At 40.1% G+C, this 22202-nt stretch overlaps 1 protein-coding gene across 1 annotated transcript in view; it reads right to left on the bottom strand.

Moving 5' to 3' along the window:
- The window catches only part of LOC121913765 (glutamate receptor ionotropic, NMDA 2D-like), a 153376-nt gene that overhangs the window by 117340 nt on the left and 13834 nt on the right, over positions 1–22202 (bottom strand). Inside the window, exons 4-5 of the mRNA XM_042436564.1 lie at positions 16884–17071; positions 2713–2853 (exon numbers count right to left, since the gene is read on the bottom strand). Of these exons, the coding sequence (XP_042292498.1) occupies positions 2713–2853; positions 16884–17071 (329 nt within the window). The remainder of the gene's footprint in view (positions 1–2712; positions 2854–16883; positions 17072–22202) is intronic.

A 22202-nucleotide genomic window follows, 5' to 3' on the forward strand; every position in this document is an offset into this window, starting at 1 on the left:
AGCCCTATTTTACTATAAGGTGCCACTTTAGATTGTTTCTATATTATGACTCTTATTAACAGTTCTACTAATTTTACAATGATATGACCTTGTAACATATTCTGTGTATAAAGTCTTAACTCATGCCTATTTTGGCAAGGCAAAGCAATTAGGGTTTGTGGCTTAAATAAAGTAAAATAAGAGAAAGAGAGATTTCAGCTTCAGTTTTTCTTTACTGTAGAATTCAAATTAAAACCCCAGATTATGTCCTTTCCTGCTATCGTTGTCAAAACTAATTATTATGGGAAGGTTTGCTGGTAATTTTTTTTGTTTTTGTTGTTTTTTTTATTTTTTTGTTCTTGCATCAGCGCACCTCTTCAGTTTCAGCTCAGTTCATTGTGAGGTCTGAGAGGTAGCACAACTCCTGTCTTCTCTGGATGGTTCATGAGCTTTTCTCAAAGGCATTTTTTCATTATCTGTTGAGGTCAGGATCACTCATTTACTTGGGGTTTTTTTCTGAAAATTGACTTAACAGAAACCCAGTGTACAAATCTACGTTCATGCACATATTCTGCATTTAACATGCATTTAAAACTGCAGACAATTCATCAGTAAATGTATTTTTTCAGTACAACCTTATTAGTAAATGTGAACACAAATCTCCAGAGCCAGTCTACCAGCAGGTTACCACCCAGCTTCTGTAAACCTGACAGCCAGAAAGAGAGCAAAACCTGACTTCCCCAAACAGTTCCCAGAGGGGATTGTGCCAAAGAGCAGCAGCAGTCTATCAAGCATGTAGTTAAAAGTTGGACTGCTACTATTCTGCTCCTCTGCTTGCTTTTCCCTCAACATTTTTAAAGTTGCTCTGGTAAAGAAGGGCAAAATGTCTAAAATGTAAATGCAAAGGTGGGATGTTTTTGTAGTTATGTGGTTCTCACTGGTTTCTAACAATTAAATAGATATGCATTAATTTATAGTTTAATGTTTGCTGTTCCACTGTTTACTCCCAGACCAGTCCAGTCCACCTTTTAAGATATGCCATAACTCAAACAAAAAACACTCAATTTGGACACAAGTGTATCCTTTTTGTCCCTCAATATCCCTCAATCCATTGAATGCGTTCTGGTTGTTGTCAGCTAATGTAGCCTGAAAAAAGCACATGACCAAAATACTTTATATTTGATACTTTGCATAACTAAACTATTTATTATTATAACTAAAATATTGGTCTGTTTTATCCCTTTTTTTCCATTATTTTTGAACTTCAAGGGCATCACAAAACATTTAAAAAACAACTTAACAGCAGCTGAAAGTCTTGTTTTTGCTCTCCAGTGGTTTAACTTCTCACCTTGCTGCAGTGATGTAGAAGTGTACTCCAGGATGTGACAGTACACCATGACATCATTGTCGGGTGTGGTTACAGGTGCAACAGAGCATGCTGTGATGCTGGACTGTGAATCCTTCAACCAGGGAGAGCAGTGAGACACTACTTTTTATTATTATCTCATAAAGTTACTCTTAAATAATCCAATTTAGGTGTTGTGTGGTTTAAGATTTTAAAGACAGTCAGTCTGAGAGATAGATTTCAATCTTGTGTTTTGATTTTTGGTCTTCACCCTTTGGTTTACATTTGGATCATGGAGTGGGCTTTTAATTGCTACATAGTGTAAATACAGTAATGAAAGATATATGGATACATTTACATAGACACATACGGTATTTATCCATTAATCTGGTATATTATTTGCAGGTTGTCCATCATGTGTTTAAGTAAGATGTCACAACTTGTACTCTATCATCAGTTTTGCCCAAATTCCCGTCTCATTTTTGAGCTACGCTGGTTGGCTGTTTGACTTACTGCCAATTTGCATTTGGACAAATTCCACCGAAACACACTATTAGTTTTCATTTCCGTGAGTCTAATTTGCAGATGATGAGCAAGTTCCAGCTCACCTTCAGTCCTCTGAAAGACATACGAGGAAACATCCTTCAAAGGCAGCAGAACCTGATGTTTGGACTGAGCTTATATTCCAACATTTTGCAACCGCTTTTGAAATCTGTTTTCTCATGTACTGAATAGATCACACCACCATTTCTGTCTGTGCATTGGCAGTGCTAAAAATCTACACATCCATGTTTAAAAAGACGTGATGTATAAAGTTACAGCCCTGAAATAACTTGTTTTTTTCAAACATGACTTTCATTGTGCGAGGACACAGACAAATCTATATATTCACTGACATAATAACAACTAGCACTGACAGTTTCCTACAGGATGTGCTCACACCACAATATCTGTCAATGTACCGGCAGCGCTGAAAGTGACCCTGAAGTTGCAGAATCAGTAAGCGTTCAGTGTCAAGTTCTTTCAATATAAAAGTGCAAAAGAAAGTTAATATATAAAGCCGAAGCAAGACAAATACAACCTGTGCTGCAGCATTCACAAACACAGGACAGCAATCCAGGTTTCAATCAGTAGTCATCATGTAGTCGCCTGTGAAATGTAACAACTGAAGCAATACAGCAGTTTTTTTTTTTTTTTAGGGCAGGATGACTCAGCTATCCAGGTTTTGCTCTGAATGTAGAAGCTTCATTAAAGCTCCTGGCTACTATTTACTTTTCGGTGCTGTTCTGCTGTTTGCTCGCTCGCTCTGCTGTATGTCAGAAGCCGGTGTGAATGACATCAAAATTCAAAGTCACCCCCCCCGGTCCCCTCCTCTGAGTCCCGCTCACCTGATTCTATCTGGCACTCTGTGGGTCTGGTTACCGTCGCTCTGGCAGTTGCCGGCATACTGCGACCGGCTGGTGGCCCCCTGGTCTCTCCGCAGAGCCATCGCCCCGTGGGTGAGCACAGAGACGCCCTTGGCAATGCGCCTGCAGGATTAGGGAGAGAACAATGTGAGCTGCAGACACTGGGACATTTTCAAAGGTCTTTTCTGACATTGCTGAAGCCCAGGGAAATGGCTACAGGGGAGTAGAGAGACTGTCTGGGTGGAAGGCAGTTGTCACTGCTTGAGTAACTACATAGCCAATGACAATGAAAATGCAACAAAGCTCAAACCTAATAGCACTCAATTCATGAGGAAGAATGAATGAACTTGTCTCCTCCATGACGTAAAGCTGAAATGAGCAAAAAAAATTAAAGAACACCCTATCTTGGCAGTTTAAATATGTGTGACTTCAACAAAATTAAAAGTAATTACATCTCCACTGTCTCAGACGCTGTTGAATTTCCCGATTTCTGTAAATGAGGTTCTGTTGTCGGATGTGTGCGTGTCTCTGAAAGACTGATGATTCACCGAAATCCAAAAATGTCTCCTCATCAGCTCAAAGCTTGACTCATCACTATTAGATCATTTATCTCTCTTCTTTGTTTTTGTATTAATTATCACAGACTAGCCAAGGAGCAGTGAATATGCTGTTTGATTTCTGGGTATTGAAGGGATACTCCAACATATTGGGAAATACATTTGTTTACACAAACTTTTAATGGACATGCAAATTATGACTCTTGTCTGTTAGGAATACAGGCAAAAGTAGCCTCACAGATAGGATCCCAGGAGGAAGTTCTACAAAGTATTTAACTTGGACATGTGAGGCTGCTGTTCACCTCCCGTTTCCTACAGACAGTAAGTGTGGCTGTTCAGAAAACAGTTCTATGTAACGGCTTGTTAAGGCACTGTTGTCCTGCAGGTAGATAACAGATAGGCTTCCTTTAAAAGTAAATTTACACCTTCCAACAGTTCCAAAATTGAATTATTTACATGTTGCATCATATTAGCTGGCAGACTAGTTGCTAAGACATTCAAGAGCCGTCATTTTTCATTAAAACTTAACAAAGAAACAAAGAACTGCTTTCAAAGGTGTAGAAACATTAAGGTTTACATGGATTTTATGGTTGTTTTTACATGCATTTGCAGTCTGTGTTTATATTCCCCAACAGCCTACGTACTGACTGTACAGAAGTTAGCTGTAGCCTGATAGCAACATACAGAACGGCTGTTATGTAGGGAGTGAGTCTTGTTTCTGTAAATAATTGATAAATGAAGACAAAAAGTTGGAAGATTTTCTATGTTCAACAGGCAACTGTTCACATCTACTCTCTTGTCTTTGCTTCTTGATTTTATATGCTATATGTTATAAATATAATTATATCGTGGTCAGTGAGAGCAAAAATATTTAATGATTTCTTAACTTTTAGTGTCATTGTGTTTGATTTGTATTAGATCAGCTTAATATTTTACAGTAGTTAACAGTCAGGCAACTCACATGATACTGTGAACATGCACGATGAAATCTTATTTACACATGGGATTAGTGAACATGTAAAACTAAGAGATCTGATATACAGTGAGATTTGAACTTCTACAAAACTGATTTACACCTAGTTTATTTGTAAATTTTTGATATTGTCAATATTCTTAAGTATTTTTGGGGGGCATTTTATGCCTTTTATTGGTGAGTCAGTAGTTGAGAGATGACAAGAAATGCCTTAACCTCTCAGCTACCAGGGCACCCCCTGTAAATGTGTTTTTGTATCAAGCATTCCCCAGTCCTATATAAATCTTAGCAGACTCATTTGCTATCTGTCACAGAATGATTTAAAAATAGAACAGACTTTTATCTGCAAGAAGCTTTCACACAGCAAAAACTGAAACAGCATAGCTTCTTGAAATGGCTGTAAAGTCAACCCTGATTTGTAACTCACAGCATTAAAACAACACCTAACCCTTCTCATATATTATTGTGTAAAATGCAAATATTTATCATGTAAAATACATACTTTCTGTGCTGATAAGGTAGGTAACCCCATCTAATGATCCAAAATTCATAAGGCATTTCAATGGAGACCTGCTTCCATAATTCAGTGTATTACCATTTCAAACAAGCTGGCGGGGCAGGACGTGAAGTGAATGAGAGTTCAACAGTTCAACAAAAAGTAGGTAAGTAAATAAAGTTTATTTAGTATAGCACCTTTCACAAAGCAAAGTCACAAAGTGCTTCACTAGAGTAAAATACGGCCATAAAAAGCTGTAAAGAAAGAAAGCAAACAATAAAATATAAGCAACAGGAAGACATTAAAAACACACAAAATTACAACGCTAGCACAAGGCGAGACAAAGGCCTGGTTGAATAAATGAGTCTTCAGCTGCTTTTTAAAGGTGTCAACAAAGACCGCAGATCGTATGTCTATAGGAGGAGCATTCCAGTGTCGGAGCCACAACTTCAAAAGCACAATCACCTTTTGTTTTTAGTCAAGAGACAACCAGTAAGCCCTGGTCAGAAGACCTAAGTGACCTACTGGTGATATAAGGATGGAGCAGGTCAGAGATGTACACAGATGCCTGACCATGCAGGGCTCCCTTAAAATGAATCCTAAGCTTGACGGGAAGCCAATGTAAAGATGATAAGATGGGTGTGATGTGAGTCATCCTGCTGGACCCGGTCAACAGCCTTGCAGCAGCGTTCTGGACCATCTGTAAACAGCCCAGAGACGACTTGCTGAGGCAGGTGAAAAGGGAACTGCAGCAGTCTAGCCGGGATGATATGAAAGCTTGAAGAATCATCTCTAGCTGAGGTTGTAATACAACAGATCTGAGTTTTGCAATGGAAGAAACATGTATGGGTTAATGATTTGATATGTTAATCAGAGTACATAGCCTGAGATTTCTAAGATTGCAGCTGAAGAAAGAGACCCAATACACTGAGCAAACTTGGAAGCTATGCTATGTGATGCAATGATAAGGACCTCAGTCTTATTTGCATTTAGTTGTAAAAAGTCGTTAGCCATCCAGTCAGTTTATGGTAGTCAGACAATTGTGCAAAACAGATCTCATCCAGCCAGTCTCATCAAGCTTAAAAGAGACATACAGCTGAATATCATCAGCGTAACAATGATAAGCGATACCTTTAAATTTTTTAATAATATGACTTAAGGGAAACATAGAGCAAATAGTATAGGACTCGAGAGAGAACCCTGTGGGAGGAACAGAACCAGTCCAGGGTGCTCCCAGAGACATCCACCCACTGCCTAAGCCTTTCAATCAGGATGCTGTGATCTGCAGTATCAAAAGCTGCACTAAGATCCAGCTGTACCAAAACAGAGCATTCACCCACATCAGAAGACATCATTATGTCATTGGAGACTCTGGGAAGAGCTGTTTCAGTGGAATGCTTCTGACGGAAACCAGATTGGAATTTATCTAAAATGTTGTGTGCAGTCAAGACAGCAGTGAGCGGTTTGGCAACAACTTTCTCTAACTTAACTTTTGAGATAAAAGGCAGCTTAGATATAGGCCTGTAGTTTTTAGAAAATCATGGGTGAAGGTTAGTTTTTTTTATTTTCTATTTTTCAGAAGGGGCTGAACAACTGTACGTTTAAAATAGGCTGGGACACAACCAGATTGCAGGCAGCTATTTATAATAGAGACCAGGCATGGACCAATACACCCAAGTACATTTTTAAGCATGGATGTTGGTAAAATATCTCCAGGACTTAAGAAAGGTTTCATACTGCCCGCCAGATAAATGAGGATCTTGCAGGGAAATAGGAGAGAAGCAGTCCAAAATCGATGGCCGAGTAGGATAAGCAGAAAAGGGAGTAGAGGAGGGGATGATGCTTGCCCTGACATCTTATCCACAAAGGAAGAGAGAAAGTTGCTGCAATCCTTATTTGAAAAAAACATGCTTATCAGGAGGTGCAGGAGTCACAGTGTTGTTGATGGTGTCAAATGGGACTTTAGGGTTGCGTTTACTAGAAGATATTAGGCTGGCAAAGTAAGAAGTCCTCGCATCTTTATCCATGTTATTAAACTCAGTTAAAAAGTCTTTGTAATGGAGGCAGTGCACATGGAGATTGGTGGATTTCCACAGTCACGCTACCCTCTGACATTAATGCTGGAAACAACAAATAGTGTGATTTAACCAGGGGGAGGAACTGACAGAGGGAACAAGTCTCATTTTACTAGATCAAAAGCTGCAGAAAACTCCTCAGCTGAGAGACGATTCGAGATGCGAGAGGAATTCACACGTTTGCTGGGCAGAGAATCTAAATTAAAAGACAGAGTTTGAACAGAGCACATTCATGGTCAGCAACATGTAGCACCTCAGAGCAAACAGAATTAATATTTAAACTAAGTGTAAAACCCAGGTCCAGGGTATGACCCCTAATGTGTGTGGGACCAGACACATGTTAAAATAAAATTAAAAGACTCAGTGACATTAAAGGTATAGTGTGTAAGAACTGGCCAGAATTTGAGTTTAAAATAATTCCAAATGAACTAAAATTATTAACAGAATGACCTATATGTATTGTAGCACAGAGATATCTACTGAAGCTAGCATGCTTATCAGCTAGCCCCAGCCCCTACTATCTTGTAATACCAGTTTGTACCTCAGGGGTGAGAGTGAGTCACTGTAGCGTCCAGTCTGCCCTCAGTCCAACATGAGAGGAAGAAGAAGTAGCACCGGCAGTAATGGTGGAAGCCAGGCTGAATGCTGTTGACATTTTCACTGTAGGACTGTTAATATGTAATTTTATTAACTTGTAATATTTTTTCACACAAGAAAGTAACCATGTAGACTCCTAATATGTGGTCACTTTATCTAAATAACGCCGCTTTCTGATCTGTACAGCTCATTTGTAATTTACCGCTGGCTCTAATGTCTCTTTAGCATTTTGATATCTTTACAACGCCATAGCACAGATTCACTGTAAACAGTAAGCTTTGCACTATATTCAGTGAGTGATAATGGTGGTGGGGTGGCATTTGGGGGGGTGGAGGGGACGGGGGTGATATGCTGCCCCCTATTTGTTTGGACCAGGTGGAAAATTATAAAAATAGCAGCAAAGCTACAAGAAGCATCGTCTATGTGAATATTAGATTCACCAACCATAATAACTCTGTCCATAGAGAATTAAAAAAAAAATCACTGAATTCATACATAAAAGAACTACTATAACCAGGGGGCTGGTAAATTAAAATACAATAAAACGGATTTGAACAACCAACTTTGTTCATCTGCAGTTCAAACAAGGAGAAAGCCCCGGTGCTCACAGTCTGACTTTGAAAGCACTTCCTGAAAACCACAGCGAGTCCTCCACCCCGACCGGAGGTCCTGGGTGTGCTAATAAAAGTATATAATCTAGCAGGCACAGTTCGATTTGGGGGGCATATTCCAAGCTCCTCTGCCAAGTCTCGGTCAGAAACAGAAAATCCGTATGAAAGACTTATTTGCAATGGAACGAGCATTTATCAGCGCCATCCTGAGGGGCACAGACCCACTGCTGGCAACGGCAGAAGTCCGAGTCAAGGGGTGCAGGTAACTAGGGTCTGATTCATTGCGAACAGCAGAATGTCTTACTGGGGGGGAGGCCCTCTGGTTAACAATGGTCTGGATAGGGAAATGAATCAGTGAAGGTGTAAATGCCAGGGGAGTGCTGGAAACAGTGGCCTGAGATGAAAACGGAGAAAAGAGGTAGGATCTGGGGGAGGTGTGTGGAGTTTAAACAGTCAGTCATGGAGAGAGAACTGCACCCCATGCTGTTTGTTAGCAGTTAGCACTCGTGAGCCCAGTTTGTTTGGGTGGACTCGATCAGTCCTGAAGAGGACGATCCCAAAACAGTAAAAAACTGTCAATAAAACCTATATTGTGAGCTTTGCAGGCGGACCGGAGGTGTGGAGGCTGAGGATTCTGCGGAAACGCCCGGCTCCATCGGCCAGTGAGGGAATAAGACTGGAGATATAAACAGACTTTCCACAAATGCTTAAAATGTTAAAAAGATCGTTAAAATCCTTTTTGATTAATTCAGACTGCTGGCGAACTGCATCATTTGTCCCCACATGAACTACTACTGATTCATATGCTGCATGCATATATTTGAGCAAATTCTGTCCTCTTACTGAGAATTAATTCACAGTCATGGTGTCTTCCGGAGAGGAGGCAGGATGTTCACATCTTTACTAGGTCACTTCCAATGTTGTAATGTTGCTGGTAAAAGTTCTGGTCAAATGATTAATAAAATATTAAGTGAGCTTTTGATATCAATTCAAATAAATATTCTCTTCCATGTCATGATAGGTTGAATCAGTTAACAAGGTTCAATTCAATTTCACATGTGACTTGAAAGAGCTGTTAGCGGTGCGGCGGGGTGAAACTTAGCGAGTGCGGTGCCGTTTCTTTAATATGTTTAGAAAAACTACTGGTCCAAATCATAAGTATCATTTTTTTTGTGTGTTTAGAGAGACTCTCTGGAGGTTCCATCAGCAGCAGCAGCAGCAGTCATAAAACACTGCAGCAGAGAGCTACAGTACACACTTACATTGTAATATACCACTGGAGGGGTGAAGGAGGATTACTGTGTCACATCCATTTGAAATATTTGTAGGACACAGCTGGTGTATTTGCATCCCTCAGTGTGCCATAATTGTTTCTGCACTGGTCAGTTCTTAATGGTGTATTCGGTCAATCCTCATCTAATCATGAAGTCTCGTGACCACAATGTTTTTACCAGATATTCACCGTCTAGTGGTCATGAACAGATGGGTCACAAATTAAAGTAAAAACCAACATAAAGTGTCTTAGTAAAGTGTTAGGCCACCACAAGCATCCAGAACAGCTTCAACACTCTTTGACATCACTTCTACAAGCCTCTGGAGCTCGACTATAGGGATGATCACCATTTTTTTAGAGTGGTTTTTCTACTGTGTGTTTTTGATGGTGGTGGTTAATCATTCCAAAATTTTTAATGAGGCCCTATATTCCAAAAAAGACATAGACATGGTGGAAAGCAGACAGCAGGCATGCATGCAGTTCTGCTAATACATTTGGGTGTCTGTACAGTACGTGTGTTCACACATCTGCTGCGTATAGTCCACATGAACATATATTTTGGGCTGTCTACCATTGCGGACATGGGTAGAAGAAGAAATTTTAGTCATGCAAAACCTTGGAGACAAGCTGTAGGAGCTATAGGTGTTCAACTTCGTACATGTAGATATTCACCATATTCATACCCATTCAGTGATGTTTCTCAACTTATTTACTCAGGTTTTTCCAACTTCAGTATGTACATAGCAGAGTTCATGCATAAACTCCAACTCCAAAAAGACAAAAGTTTAAGTTGTTAAGCATGGTAGCACCACCCAATTGATGCTCCTGCAGTTCCGATTTGTCCTGATCTGGACCCCTCTCTGAAAATGGGGCCTGCTGACACTGCAGCTTCTTCACCACTGGTGGCTAGCAGTGTTCAAGTGGCTCTCCATTCCACTGTGAAGCTAAATCAATGGCCTTCATCTCAGGTAATGTCCTCCTCTTCCCATTGTAAGATCTTGAAAGAGGCTGTAATCAGATGCTCTGGAAGTCTTCCTTGCCCTGAGCCAGCAAGGAAATGCTCTTTCAAGTCTGATGTTGCTGTATCGCCATAACACTCGCCTGTTCAGACACCCCATCCTCAATCGGCAACTACAACACACAGTGTGGAAACAGATTGTGCACTCTTCTGCCATGAGAACCCACAGCCTTCATCTCTTTGTCCCCTCTTCTCTTCAACCACATTAATGGTTGGGTATTCCACAATCAGGAACATCCGTTTCTTCAGCGTAGCAACACACTGCTCCCCTGGAGCCACTGGAGTCACTCCCATCTTCTACCAAACAAGTAATAGTTCATGTGGGGACAAACAAGGCAGCTCATCAGCAGTCTGAACTGACCAAAAATGATTTTAATAACCTTTTTTAACTTTCTAAGTAGTTGCGGAAAGTCTGTTTTTATTTCCAGTCCTATTCCCACACTGGCCCGTGGAGATGGGCATTCAGGCAGAATATTCAGCCTCCACACTTGGCTGTAATCTGCCTGCAGTGCTCACAATGTAGGTTTTATTGACAATTTTAATCTGTTTTCTCCCTCTTCAGGACTGACGGAGACCACCCCAATAGGCTGGGCGGCCGAATGCTATCAGCCAACTTGCAGCACGCCATACAGTACTCTCCACATGACTGACCGTTTACATCCCACACACCCTCCCCGGAACCTCCATCTCCGTCTATGGTGGTACTTCAGAGTCCCCCCACCACCGGCCTCATCTGTCATTAATACAACCATAGCGCATGTTTCCAATCATGACAATAATAACAATAATCCCCCCTCCCTCCTCTAAATCTGTTTCATGTCCTGAAGCTGAAGTAGTTAAACCACAAGGAAGAACGGTTCGGAAAAAAATCCATCTACCCTGTCCTAACTTGCCCCGAAAATGGATGAAATTGAAATAATGCTTGTGCAGTCAAAAGCATATATAATGGCAATTTCTGAATCATGGTTAACTGTCACATTCTGAATGGACTTTCGTGTGAGTTTTTGGACTCTTTTGTGTTTTTTGAGGGGTTTCTTGTGTAGCACTTCTGTTGAGTCCCTCTGGTCATATGTCTTGCTTGTTGTGTTGTGTACTTGGGTTTGTGTTCGTGGGTATTTTCAGATGGGTTAGTGTAGGTTGCGTTGAGAATTTGTATTTTCTGGGTTTTGGTTTTCTGTTGCTCTGTGTTTCCCTTGTGTGCTCATGTACTCCTCCACACCTGCCCTGCATTTGGAGTCATTAGCCCTGCCCTGCTCCCTGTGTTTCCCCAGCCAATCAATTCCCCCTCTCCTGAGTTCTCCACCCATCTCCCCACCTGCACCTCATCTCCTCGTTAGTTTTTAAGTCGTGGTTTTCTGTTCATTGTTTGTCGAGATGTCTGCGTTTGTTCTGTGTTTATGCCCTGTGTTTGTCCGGTGGTTATGGTCATTGTTCCTGGTTCCTGTGTCTCCTATGACTTTTGAATTTTTTCATTAAATTTCTGCATCTGATTTGCCTGCCTGCCGTCTCTTGTGTTTGAGTCCACCTGCTCAACTCACCCACATGACATTAACTCCTACTTTTCTTGATCCTTTTCTCTCACCAGAAAATTATCTATATCATGGACACCACACTGATAAAATTGGCAGTGGAGTTGCCTTTTATGCGAGTCTGAAATATGTGCATTCAACAACACAAATGGAAACTGAGACCTTGCAACTGGTTGTAAATTTCACCTGTGAACATGCGATTACAATTATTGTCACCTATAAGCACCTAAGTATCAGTGCAAGTGTCTATTTTGTCACTGATGTCATAAAATCAGTAAAAATGAAGGAACTTGTTATCTTGGGTGATATCAATCTGGACCGGAATGAGAGCTCATCAAAATCATTGAAAGCTACTGTGATAAAGCTTGGTCTCTATCAATTAATCAAGGAGCCGACTACAATTGGGAACACTCGCAGTTTAGTCCTTGACCTTTATATTTACAAATCAACCCTCTAAATATGCATTGTCTGGAGTAATTCATACAATGATCAGAAGCGAATGCACTATTGAACTATGCAAGGCTAAGGTGGTCTATTTCCAAAAGCAAATTATCCAAACTGCTTCTAAACCTAAAACATCATGGCAGACACTTAAAGTCATCACTGGTGAAAATGAGAAGAAAAAGAATGACAATATTCAAATTTCTCTTCAAGGTGCTTTTATCATTGAAGCCGAAAAGGTTGCAAGCTCTTTTTTTAATGATTATTTTGTTACATCTGTTAAAGAACTAGCATCTAACTTTGATACTCCCTTCTATCCCCCACATGTTTCTTCTTCTACATCCCGCCAGTTCTCTTTCTCTGAGATTACACAGAATTAGCTGTCTGATGTTTTGAACTCATTGAAAAATTCTCCTGTACCTGTGATATTTATGGTTTAAATATGCATTTTTAAGGACTCATGCTGACAGCTTTATGTCTCTCCTCCACCACCATTTGATCAATCTGTGTATCAGGCTTTTCAATCTTTCCCTCTGGCTGGAAAACTGTTCAAATCGCTCCCATTTTTAAATCTGAGGACCCGACAGACCAATATCCATTGTCCCAGTAATATCAAAATTACTGGAATAAATTATCTTTAACCAATTAAACAACCATCCTGAAAGCAACAACCTCCTTTTTGTACTAACTTTCTGTATGGTTTCCACTCTACCCGATCAACCATGTCAGCATTATTATTATTATTTACTGAACAAATACATACTTCACTCAACAAAGGTCATGTCCCTGATTTTTGTAAAGCCTGAGACAGTGGATCATCAGATTCTGCTGAACAAATTCAGCTCATTTCAACTTTCCTCCTCTGTGGTATTGCTGTAATGCATGTAACATCTCCCCCTATAACTTGAAATATGGGAGTTCCACAAGGCATCAATTTGGGTCCTTTACTCTTTCTTCTGTATATTAATGCCCTTCCCAATTTGTGTAAATATTCTAATTGTCTACTATATGCCAATGACACTGTATTTTTTCTTTCGGATTCAAACCCTGATCTCATAAACTCAAAACTCTCTTCTGATCTTCATTATTTACATGACTGGTTGAAATCTAATCATCTAGTTATCAGTGTCAAGAAAACAGAATGTATCTATTTCTTTTCCCCTAAGAAATCTATGTCTGACCCCATTAATTTTTGCAAATCAAACTCTAACCTCAGAAACACATCTACATCTAATCATTCTTTCAACAAAATCTTACTGTCTCCCAATTTAATCCCTCACCACAGAGGAAACCATTGACCCAATAGCAATGGAGCTTATAAGATCCCTGGCAACCTTCCCCCTTGGACTCAACACTGCACTGCACTTTCACACTCTAATGCCCTGACTTTTCAGAACTACACAGATAATCTAGCCATTAAATTTTACTTTCAGATCCAAAATAATAATTCCCTTCCAACACTTACTGGTCTACTTCCAAGACACAACACAAGACAGGAACGCATCACTAGATCAGATGCACTTATTCCAGTACCGGCCTACAAAAACAACTATGGTCAGAGATAATTTTTTACACACATACACTAAAATCTGGACTGAGATCCCATATTACATAACAGCAATAACCTCTATTACACACTTCACAGGCATATAAGCACTATCTGATGGAAGGACACACCCGCAACCACATATATCATCTTACTCCACTGAAGTCCTCTTCTCTGTAGTGTCTGTGTAGCTGTTTGTTTTGTTGTTGTTTTTGTTTGTGTGACATTTCTTTTATATGCTGCAGATCAGGAACCTGCTGTAAATCAGTTTTAACTGAGTCAGGCCAGTTTAAATGTAACATAATGAATGTAATGAACAGAAAATGGTACACTGTTGTTGCTGTAGTTCTGTAGTGTAAACTCAAGTCTTTGACGTTATCACCGCTATTTAGTTTCTGGCGATAAATCTGTAAATGTCTGACTTTACAGCTTGATGACGCTTGAATGCACTGTTAGTTCTGGTTTATGTGATGCTAAATGATGCTAAATATTTTAATCTAATCAGCCTGATTATCAGGTCTTCAGAAGGACCCATCTGCATGGTTCACATCCTTCTAAGTATCCAGCGTCAGTCATGGGACACAGCATCTGTGTTTCAGAATGAACCGTGAAGCTCTGCCTGGTAGTGACAAGTGTGCCGCTCACTTGGGCTTTTCTCTCTAGCATGGACACTAATTTTACAAGCATAGAAATCATGATGCATTTGAAATGCTGCTTGGCAAGCTGGACCGATTCCTGCATCTCAAGTGGATTCAAAATGGTCAGTAGACAGTGAATGTTTGATGATGCGGCAATATTCATGGTGCATCTAGTCAAGTTTAGGAATAACATCTGATTTGTATTATCAATGGATGTTTTTGTCAAGCAACATTTATTATAATATACATATGAAGTGGGATCCAAAAGTCTTCAAGTAGTCCCTCATAAATGTTCAATGGGGTTGAGGTCAGGTGACTGTGGAGGAAAGTCCATGACAGTCAGGACTCCTTGGTCAATTCAGTGTAGGTGTCCAACTCCAAAGTAGGTAATATTCCCACCACCATGTTTCACTGTCAGTTTTGATATATTGATGTATCATTTTCTCCTGTTCATGTCCTTACATACACCCTTCTGTTACTGCCATGCATCTCAAACTTGGACTCATCAGTTAATAGGACTTTTTTTCCATTCATCCACTGTGAAATGTTGGCATTTCTTATCCCATCCCAAGTGTTTGGCCTTGTTTCCCCTCCCGAGAAATGGTTTAGAAACTGCTACTCATCCTCTGAGACCATTACAAGACAGCCTTCTTTTGACAGTACTTTTACAGATTGGAGTCTTGTGTTCTTTATGTAGTAAATTCTGTGTCTGTGATGAAGTTGCTTTTCTATCTCTCAGGGAACTAAGCTTGATGTATTGATCTTCTGATGGTGTGGTCACTTTTAGTCTGACTGATCATGCTTTGGATACAACTGATCCAGTTTCTGTAGTGTTTTAGACTTCCATGCACTGCCCTCTTAAAATCCTTTAGTCTTGTCATGATTTGACGCTGAGAAAGCCCCTCTTTGCTTAGAATGACAATTTGACTTTCACTTAGTTCTTATGCCGTGTTTCCCACTACTACAATGCTACTGAATAAGCAATGATCTGCTGGAAACTTGAGACACAGCCATATTTATAACAGGTGAACACCTGCTGAACACATGCTTCGATAGGGGGGATACAACTCAAGGAAATCTGACCTTTTTTACAAAGGAGTAAAGTTGGTCAATGCCACAAATTTGATTGCTGACCTAGAAATAGTGAAGAATCTTAAATATTTCTTCATTTATGTCATAACTTGTATTTTTAAATATTTCTGAATCCTCAAACTTTCTGGTTATTTCCAAGTTTACATGAAAATATTAGAGATTTTCAATATGAGTGTATATATATATATATATATAAATGTTCATCTTTTCCCTGCATTACTGTATTATTATTTCACTGCTTTATATCTTCATGAAGTGTAAAAATTCTTTCTAACCTGTCTCCCTCTATGCCTCCCTTTATGACTGAGGTGGGTTTAATAATTCAAATCAATAAGGGATTGTATCTTTCATCTGGATTTACTTGGTCAGTCTATTTAGATTAGATTAGATAAAACTTTAATGATCCCTGCGGTGAAATCAGGTCACCCCCACAGCAGAGAATACATCATGGACAGAGCAAGTGGTTGTAAAATTTCACTGTGTAGCTCTGTGCGTTGCTGCGGGGAAAAATATGGATCTGCACAAAGTGTATTTTCTCTGGGATAAAGGAGAGAATGTTTATTTTTTCTCACTAATCCTCATGTATTTTTAAAATCAAATGGGTTAGGTTTTTCACAAGCGTCTACAGTAAGCCTGGCTGTGCAAAACTCAATAGACGTAAATTCCCAATTCAACTGGAGAAATAGAGGAAATTACAAAATTACATAACTTTTCAGTATCGTAGTCGCTCAACACACTGTACACTTTACACTGCACCAGAAAATGATCAAATTTCTTGAAAATAAAGAAACCATAGCAGGTCTTTTTATAAGGTATTTTGCAGTCTTTTTAGTGCCAAAGTCCCTCTTTTTGTTCCTATACTTCCAGCTCAACAAGGAAACACTGTCCGAGGAAACAAAGAGGGAATTTGATGCTAAAAAGACTGTAAATGTATCAGATATCCACTTGATATGATTAACTCAGACTGCTGAAGCCTCATAAGCTTCAGATCAACTTTTAAATGACTGTGTGGACACACTGTGGATTTTGGCCTCCATCACTTCCATTGAAAGCACATTTGAAGGATCTTTTAATATCCAGTATGAACAGGAGGAATGATCACAGTGAAGAAAACCTCTTTCACTGTTCATTTGGGCACCTACTTTGGTTTAAGAAAGACTTTAAAAACTGTGAACCTATCCTTTAAGTAAATTAAGTAACGCAGCAGGCAGTGAGCACAATAAAACCAACTGTCACTGCATAGAGATCATGTATATAACACATCTTAATACCTTGCAGGTCTCACTTTTTTTCTGCTCTGCTCTTACCTGCGTGGCTCGTCCCTCCAGCCCTGTGGCCGGATAGCGAACAAGGCCTTGGGCAGCCCCTCCAGGCCCAAACCAGACAGGGCTGGTCCCACGGCGAACCACATGTGACTGGGCCCAGCCTGACCTGCCGCCCAGGCTGCTTTGAAAACCACCTCAGCCTCCTCCAGGGAGCAGTAGAGCAGACGGACCTGGAGAAAGACGGGAGGGAGTAATTAAGGGAGGTAATTAGCAGAGGGAGGAAAGGAAGAAGAAGGGGTGAATGGAAAGGGAAAGATGGGACAGTAAGGAGGGAAAGAGAGGAGTAGATGGATCAAGATAAGGAGGAGCGGGTTTAAAAAATTGGGAAAGAAAGAGAGGAAAGAAAGAGGGAGAAAGGAAAACACACCAGAAAGAAAGGGACAGGGAAACAGAGATATTTGAGAGGGATTATAGAAGTAATTAGAAAAGAAGAAGGTTAGGAAGGAGAGATCCAAAGGAAGAAAGCAGAGGAGGAGAAGAGGAAGGATGACAGAGTAGATCCGAAAGGGGAGAGGAAGGGGATGAACGGAGGGAAGATACAGAGAGACATTTGGGAGACGAAAGGAGAGGAGAGGAGAGAGGGAGGAAGAGTGCAATAAGAGGAAAAAGCACAAGCATAAGGAAGGAGGAAAAGGAGGACTAATGAACCAGGAGGAGAGGATGAAAAAAGAGAAAAGTACAGAGAGAGAAAAGGTGTATGGGTGAATGTAAGGAAAGAAGAAAAACAAGCAAAAAGTACATTTCCATCCCATTTCTCATCCTCCATGTTTCTTGTTCCTTGCCCCATAATGCCCTTTCATGTTTCCTTTACAATTATGGATTATATTCATTTATACATCAATACACTCGGTGCACTTATACATTAGTGCTTCTCTTTTTTAATTTATTTGTAACACATGGGCTATGCTTGAAAAATGGTGCCTCTTGGTCTGCTTTCATTTCCCCTTCATACATTATTAAAGAGGAGGAATTAAGTGTGTGTGTGTGTGTGTGTGTGTGTGTGTGTGTGTGTGTGTGTGGATTAAACAGACAAAGTGAGAGAACTGTGAAAACTGTGTGAAACTAGAAGAGGGTGAGAAAGAGGCTGTGTAATGTGTGTGCAGTTGATGCTGATGGTACTTTAGATGATTACTTAGAGGAAGCACTTGAGGAAAATTTACGCCATACTTTCTGTAGGACAATTCACGAGGTTATAAAACCGCAATTAGTCGAGATCAAAACGTGACATGCTTTTACTAACACACACACACACACACTGAAACCAGCAGCAGGCACGTTTTGTGTGGATGCTGTCACATGCTGCACATTCACTGCCTGTTACTCGCGTCAGAGAGGATGGCGAGATGACGCCGATCCCTCCCACTCAGCTGACAGCGGACGGGTATCGGGGTCAGCATGAGGTCCACACTAGCGCTCAATCCCTGTCAATCACATCCTCTGAGCAGTCATGGTATAGACGTCTTTACATATGGTGTTGGCATCGCTTGATCAAAAGTTTGTCACTCTACTGTGTATGCCTGAAATAAAGAGGATCCAGTCTGTCAAAGTGTTTTCCTCCTCTCATCCTGAGTTCCCTGTTTTCTGCAATCCCCCAGAAAGAGAAGTAATTTGTTATAATTTCCTGCCATCAATCACTTTGTTCGCACACACGTCTCATTTTTCAAATGTTGGACATTTCATTTTGGAAGAAAACATTTCATCTAGATCCCCATGGGTCTTCATATTTTATCGTGACAGAAGTTAGCAGCATCAGTATTCAGGTTGAAATGAAGGAAAATTCTCTCCCCAAAAGTGTGAATGTCTAAGTGAAATACAGAAAACATGTTTTTTTAAAAAAAGAAATTAATTTAATTTTGTCCTAATAATCATTTTTGTTTGTTGTCAACAGGAAGTAATTTAATTTCACTGTGGAGCATTTCAGTTAATACTCTTGACAGCCAGCGTTCAGGCGTCTTGGATGAATGTTTTAATCTGCAGTCTAAATCAGAGGCAACATTTTCAACATGAATTTTATATAATATCAGTGGTCTGACTGCAAAACACACACAGCATAACTAAAAGTCAACATGTTGTCCATAACGAAACATAACAAATCTTTATATATTAAACAGCTCGCTGAAAGCTGCAATTATCAATATATTCATACCATTAATTGATTAAATAAGGTTGCTCATGGTGACAAACCCACACAGAATTATCACTAACTGTATGCTACCTGCCTAGCACCAAATAACAGACAAAGTTAGCAACTAGCAGGTGAATATAGTGAAGCTTTTACTGTAGCTGCTAAAGAGATGGATGTTTTTCTCAGGAGTTGGCGGATAGTCAATCTGTGAATATTGGACTTACATTAACAAAGTTTCTAGAAATATGCCACCAAATTAATGCTAATGTTGCTTCGTGTCTGCTTCATGTGTTTACATAAATGCTGCTGCCCACGTTAGGCAGCATTTGACAGCATGCTGGCTTGATTTATTGGGATAAACGCCACAGTTTGACTGTAACCAATATCTTGAACTTTGGCACAAATAAGTGTGACTGCCAGACGGAGGCACTGATCCAATTGTCAGCTGGTCAAGCAGCCTGTGGTATGAGCGCACAGGTTTAGTGCTAGACTGTGCAAGACTAAATGAAAATGTCTCTGTCTATTGCTCTTTGAATTCTGATTTCTTTTAAAGAACTTTCCTTTTCTTTGAAAACCTTGAGAATGATATCTAACTATAGTTGGGTATTGAACCTCAATGCTGAAATGTGTTGAGTTCTGAAAATTGTCAAGAAAAGAAACTTGGCACCAAATATTTGGTTACATTTGTAATATTATTCACTTATTTGTTGATCAAATAATTCCTGATATTGTAAACCCCCCAAAACATATCAAACAGATAAATGTGCAGTTCAGTCTGAGTCTTGAAAAGCACTGGTTTAAAATCCTCCTCTGACTGTGAAACTGGACCAAACCACCATAGAAGATGATAACATTGTTTTTTTTTATATTTAATACTAAAGTCTGAATGAAAAGTGAAAAAAAATAGCACCACACAAGTGCTATCTGATGCTGCACCGCTTGATTTATCATGAATTTGTTCTCCTGTAATGATAAACGTGAGTGATTCAGACGTGTAGAGGGAAAACAACATGCCTGCTATCTTGCTTACCAGTTACAACACCGAGATGTGCATGATCAGCTGATGCCTGCGGTATGCTAATTGGTGAAGGCAAGCTTTGAAGTAAAATAAATGGCCCATGCAGCACCGCAGCCTCCCCGGTGCCTCCGAGATTATGCATAAAGACACGTAAGATTAATAATTTTGCATTAGCTGCGACAGAAAGTTGTCGGGTCACCGAGGCATATTTATGCTTCGCGAGGGGCAGGGGAATTCTTTGGGGGTACCGGAGGCTAATTTTAATTTCAGGTGTAAATGAAATACAGATTGTTTGCATCCAGATTCCGTCTGCTTACGAGACATGTTAATGTACGACGAGAGAGGGAGGGAAGAGAGGCAGAAGAAAGAGGGGATGATTAGAGAAGGAGAGATGAGAGACAGGGAGAGCAGTGCAGAAAACTCTCAGCGGTAAAGAGTTCTCTCTCTGAATTATATTCATATCGCAGCACAGACAAGGCTGAACCGAATTTAATCAATGATTCCAACATCACAAGTGGGTATGTGGGGGTGTGAGGAAAAAGAGAGAGAGAGAGGAGGGGATTTTAGCATACACTCACAGTGCAGGGCTTGTCCAATTCACAAATACCATTCAGTACTAAACCTGCACCGTAATGCTACTGTAGACACATTATGAGGCAGTACCCTTTGGTTTTCCATCAAAGGACTGAGCTTCATGGGAGGATTATGCAGAAGTTGGCATGCAACCCAACTGCTTTTCAAAACAGGCCAAAGACGGCGTGTGAGCAACACTGCACAATAATGAAAAAACAGACAGTATCATATTACAGTGGAGGACAATTCGCTGTAGAGATTTAGCGGCAGACTTGCATTCCTGAGACCCCAAGGAACCAACACAACCCAACGCTAGTTAGATCTAGATTTTCGGTCTTACCTTGTCTACTGGTATAAAGCAAATCTAGGGATTAGACAGGCTCAGCAGGACCCTAAAACTTCACGCTACCAGAACATGGTGTATATTTCCTGTCTTAATTATCTCTGCATTTTCCTTGTGTCTTACTACTTTTATTTTCAAGGACATGTGCCCATATACTGCTGCTGAAAATACCAAATTTAGATGGATGACACTGACCCTGGAAGCCAGGAATACAATAACCAAGTGGCAGTGAAAAACACCTTCTTGGAGACTGTCCAAACGCTTGCCCTGCGCATCACTGCCCCTTGTTTTACTATTGTTCGTGTGGAAGTGGACATTTTAAGGGGGTCATTTTAATAATAGTTTAGCAGCCTCTGCAGTTGTTTCGACGTCAGCTGACAAATTAATTTTAGAGCCAGTGTGTTAAGGTAGTCTGAAGTGCCACCTTACATTTCCAGTACATGTTGGACCTTTTGAAAACCACCAATGTGTTTTGAAACGCATAATCTGAAAGATGCAGCAGGTTCAAACTTTAGAACAACCCATAAAGGGGACGTATCTTGCACATTTACTGGCCTATTCTACTGAAATATTTTTGCATGATTTACAGTTAAAAACTCCTTTTTATGCAGCCCCTCAGTTCAGCCTCTCAAACAGGCCGTTTTAGGTTCTGCCTCGTCAAAGGGGACCTATTATGTTTTTCCTTATTTTCAGATCTATATATAATGTTACAGTGTTGGTTGTTCATATTAAAAATGGCTAACATGTCAAATAATGTAGTAAACATATGTAGAAGTAATTCCTGTGAGCAGAAAGCACCGGTTTCAGACTGCTCCAAACACTCACTTTCCAACGTTTTTTTTCTACTTTCAGCCTGAGCCAATGTCGTGACGGATTATGGCATCTTTCTATTGCTTTGGGGGTAATCACACTGAGCCATGACTCCATTACACCGCATGGCAAAGTAATATAAGTAGTTTACCTTTTGCTGGTCGTCATCAAACATCATCATCACTGTAGCTGTTTCTGCTTGTACTATTCCTACCTACATTATTCTAACTGATACACTGAACAAAGAGCTCCATATATGTCCATATATTGTTGTTTCAACTGTTTTTTTGCACCACTAACGAAGCTCTGCTAACTCCGTGAGGAACATGTTTCATTTCTTGTAAGCAGTAAAGCAGGAAATGGTGGGTTTACATCGATGGTAACTTAACATGATACAATACAACACAGTCCGATACGGCTGCCTTCCAGACA

Source organism: Thunnus maccoyii, chromosome 15 (genome assembly GCF_910596095.1).
Source record: "Thunnus maccoyii chromosome 15, fThuMac1.1, whole genome shotgun sequence".
NCBI lineage: Eukaryota > Metazoa > Chordata > Actinopteri > Scombriformes > Scombridae > Thunnus > Thunnus maccoyii.